Source organism: Condylura cristata, unplaced genomic scaffold, assembly GCF_000260355.1.
Source record: "Condylura cristata isolate star-nosed mole 26May11 unplaced genomic scaffold, ConCri1.0 scaffold00025, whole genome shotgun sequence".
NCBI lineage: Eukaryota > Metazoa > Chordata > Mammalia > Eulipotyphla > Talpidae > Condylura > Condylura cristata.
In genome coordinates this window covers 30,751,508-30,755,375 of record NW_004567126.1, presented here as the reverse complement: position 1 = coordinate 30,755,375, position 3,868 = coordinate 30,751,508, and the positions used below count along the sequence as shown (strand labels likewise).

General features: G+C 64.5%; 1 protein-coding gene across 1 annotated transcript in view; it reads left to right on the top strand.

Annotated features, from left to right (window-relative positions):
- The first annotated feature begins 238 nt into the window (after positions 1-238).
- The window catches only part of WDR18 (WD repeat domain 18), a 4,628-nt gene continuing 998 nt past the window's right edge, over positions 239-3,868 (top strand). The window contains exons 1-8 of the mRNA XM_012729432.1: positions 239-249; positions 658-820; positions 2,448-2,581; positions 2,673-2,814; positions 3,086-3,229; positions 3,320-3,384; positions 3,469-3,593; positions 3,696-3,862. Of these exons, the coding sequence (XP_012584886.1) occupies positions 239-249; positions 658-820; positions 2,448-2,581; positions 2,673-2,814; positions 3,086-3,229; positions 3,320-3,384; positions 3,469-3,593; positions 3,696-3,862 (951 nt within the window). The remainder of the gene's footprint in view (positions 250-657; positions 821-2,447; positions 2,582-2,672; positions 2,815-3,085; positions 3,230-3,319; positions 3,385-3,468; positions 3,594-3,695; positions 3,863-3,868) is intronic.

Below are 3,868 nucleotides of genomic sequence, written 5' to 3'. Positions count from 1 at the left end.
GGATGAGCCGCAGACCTTAGCAAACCTGGGGTGCGGGGCGCGCACAGGCTGGGAAAGTGGGGCCCCTGGGCTACTCCGTGTGAGCAGGCGCGAAATTTAATTAAAGGGAGAGCCGCTTGTTGGGTTCCTTTGGGTCGTGTGGTCTTGGGGGGTGGAGGTCCACGGTCTGGGGAAACCCCGTGAAGGGTAGACGGGGTGACTCGTGAGTTCACCCCACTCACACCGCAAAGAAGAGACGATGTCTCCCCAGTGGGCGATGGTTTCTCTAAAAGCAGTCCCAAATGTGGCCCCTTCCTGAAGGCTCCCATCGCCGGGGGTGCCCTCTGCCCTCACAGCCCCTCATCAGGTTTCCCGTTTAGAGATTTGGAAACAGGTTCAAGTACTGGCGGTTGGTCGGGGGAGGCAGAATTGGGGCACAAACTGACCCTGGGCCTGGCCTCCCTCCACCCCGCACCTCAGAGGAACCCTCTCGCCCTCTACCCAGACAAAGCACACGCCTGCTTTTATTGGGGAACCCTGAGGCTTCCACCTCCACCTCGCAGCACCTCAACAGGCTGCTGAAAACCCTGCTTCACGCAAACCGCCCTGGCCCTCTCCTCTCTGGCGGTTTCCATTCATCGCCTGGCCCCTCCACCCTCCTGGCTTCCTTTCCCGCAGTTTGCTGCCCCGAATTCTGCAGGTGGCTCAGAGGCTTCTTGTGTTCCTCCAGGATCAGCTCCAGCAGAAGATTATGTGTCCAGGACCTGTTACCTGTCTGACCACATCACCGAATGGCCTCTACGTCGTGGCCGGGATCGCAGAAAGTATCTATCTGTGGGAGGTGAGAATCCGAGTCAGGTGTGATGGGTCTGCGTCTAGGCTGCCGGGTAGGTCATGTGGGGCTGTCGGGTTTTGCTGAGAGACCTCTTGCGTCCCCAAACACACCGCAGCTTCTGGGGCTAGAAGACGGCCTAACTGACTCTCTATACCTGCTGAGCAGCCGCTGCACCTCTCACAGAGAGGTGACGTGGGCACGTGAGGACGGATGTGAGGGGCTTCATTGTCTTCCTTCTGGAGCATTTAAATTTTAGTCATGCTACGGTTTGAGAATAGGAAACAGTACCGCAGGTGCAGAGAGGGAAACTGAGACAGGGAGGCGCTTCTCACAGGTTGCTGTCAGGGTTGCTATTAGCATACTTCGGGGGGCATCTCGGTTGGTTGGTTGCTGCTCTTTAGGGAGGGCGTTCTCGTGTGGCCACCTAGGTGGGGGCGGGACCCCGCGGATGCTCCCTCTTTCTGGGAGGGGTGGGTGGACATCCCTAGGGCAGGCCGGCTGTGGGGCACAAGGAGCCCAGCCTCTGCTCTCACCCTGCAGCCTGAGGACCGCCGCACGCGGCCTCTTCCCGTGCCAGCTCTCAACTCTCAAAACAGCTGTCACTTGGCTGCGCAAGAGAAACTCAGGCCTGAGCGTTTTGTGACCTGCTCAGCCCCGGTGCTCAGAAGGCGCCAGTGAGTTCCCGTAGCTGAGGTCGCAAAGCACAAGCCGGGTGGCCCAGCAGCAGGAACGTCCTCTCCCGCTCTGGGGAAGTAGAAAGCAAGGTCAAAGTGTGCTGGCCTGCTCCCCGCAGAGGCGCCAGCAGGACGTTCCTGGCTCGTCCAGCTGCTGCGGGCTGCAGGATTGCGGGTCACCCAGCTCTGCCTCTTCCCGTGGGGTGTCAGATTTCCCGCAGTCGCTGTGTCAGGTTGCCCACGCCAGTGTGGCCGCATCTGCACTGACTGTAGTTCAGCCTTGAGCTGCACAAGCTTGCACTGCAGGTTCACTTGTGTGTGGCTTTTTCCTGTCTCTGGGCTTTGCAGTCACAGGTTCAGCAACCTCAGGTGGGTGAAGCACCAGACTTGAAACCGTGGGTGTAGCGGGCCGACTCTGACAGTCGTGAACCCTCAGGTGTTAGGAGGAGAGAAGGGTTCCTGAAGTCAAGCCCCTGTGGGTCCCAGGAAACAACTACAGTTGAATTTGTGGAGAACCAAAACCTCGGACTCTCGCCGGGGGAGTCAGCATCCCCGCGTGCTCACGGGCCAGCTGTGCGTCTGCAGGACCCCGACTTGGAGGCCCGGGCGGGGCAGACTGCAGCAGCACTGTGAGCTGTGTCTCCCCGCCGCCTTCTCACGGGCCGCGGGGTCTCGCCACGAGCTTGCTTCTCCCGTCGCCGGGTGCCTCTCCACCTGCTGCCTCTGGCCTCTCCCAGCCCTCCTGTCAGACGCAGGCCCAGTGCGCTTGAACCTCTCACGCCAGCCTGGAAAACGGCTCCATTTGTGACCTGCTTTTAGGGGCGCCCTCAGCAGCCCCTCCCCGGCACCAGCGGGGCCCGCAGATGGGACTGGCACGGGCTCTGGATGGGGATGGGGCAGAGGGCGGCACGGGCTCCCAGGTGGCTGGCGCGGCTGACCGGCACGCCCTCTGCTGCCAGGTCTGCACGGGGAACCTCCTGGTCATCCTGAGCCGCCACTACCAGGATGTCTCATGCCTGCGGTTCACAGGGGACAGCAGCCACCTCCTGTCGGGGGGCAAGGACTGCCTGGTGCTGGTGTGGGACCTTTGCAGGTGAGGCCTTGCCCAGCCCAGGCCCAGGCTGAGGGCGGGAGGGGCCTGGGGGTTAGCGCAAGCGTCTGGGGCATGCGTCTCCCCCACACAGTGTGCTGCAGGTGGACCCCTCCAGGACCCCTGTTCCCCGGCACATCTGGTCTCGCCACACCCTCCCCATCACCGACCTACACTGCGGCTTCGGGGGGCCTCTGGCCCGGGTAGCCACGGCCTCTCTGGACCAGACTGTGAAGGTAGGACAGCCCTCCTCCCCCGGTCTGCAGGCTGTGCTGGCAGCGTGTCTCGGGCAACCCTCTGGCCGGCCGTGAGCGTGTTCGGCCTTCACTGGGCCTTTGCCGGGGCCTGGGGCGAGGGCGGCGGAACCCAAAGCCGGCGCCAACTGAAGCCAGTGTGGGCAGGGTCTCCAGCTCGACACCCAGTTCCATGTTGGGAGGAGAGGGGCCCGGGACGTCCCAGTCAGGAGCAGCCCTGGGACCCCAGTCCCTGAGAGCACCCTGCTCCTAGCTGTGGGAGATCTCCTCGGGGGAGCTGCTGCTCTCCGTGCTGTTTGACGTGAGCGTCATGGCCGTGACCATGGACCTGGCTGAGCATCACATGTTCTGCGGCGGCAGCGACGGCTCCATCTTCCAGGTGGACCTCTGCAGCTGGGTGAGTAGGTGGGGACGCTGGGCTCCCGCCCCGTGCTCCGGGACCGGGCTGGGTGCGCCAGCTTGCTGCTCACGGCCCCTCGACCCACAGCCCGGACAGAGGGAGAAGAGCTTCCACCCGGACCAGGACTGCGGCAAGGTCTTCAAAGGCCACAGGTCGGGACCGGGGCGGGCGGGCGGGCGAGCGGGCTGCGCCTCCCTCCGGCCCGGGTCATTGGGGCCCTTCCCGCCCGTCTGCAGGAACCAGGTGACGTGTCTGTCAGTGTCCACGGACGGCACCGTGCTGCTCTCGGGCTCCCACGACGAGACGGTGCGGCTGTGGGACATCCAGAGCAGGCAGTGCGTCCGCACCGTGACGCTCAAAGGTGGGCGCCGGCGGGGGGAGCTGGAGCAGCCAGGCGGCGGGGCTAGGGCGGGGCTCAGGCCTTGCGCGGGCCTAAGCCCCGTTGACGGCGTGCGCCCCGCAGGCCCGGTGACCAACGCCTCCATCCTCCTGGCGCCCGTCAGCATGCTGAGCCCCGACTTCAGGCCCGGCCTGCCCCTGCCGCACTTCAACAAGCACCTGCTGGGGGCCGAGCACGGGGACGAGCGGCACCGCGGGGGCCTCACCCTGCGCCTGGGCCTCCACCAGCAGGTGCGC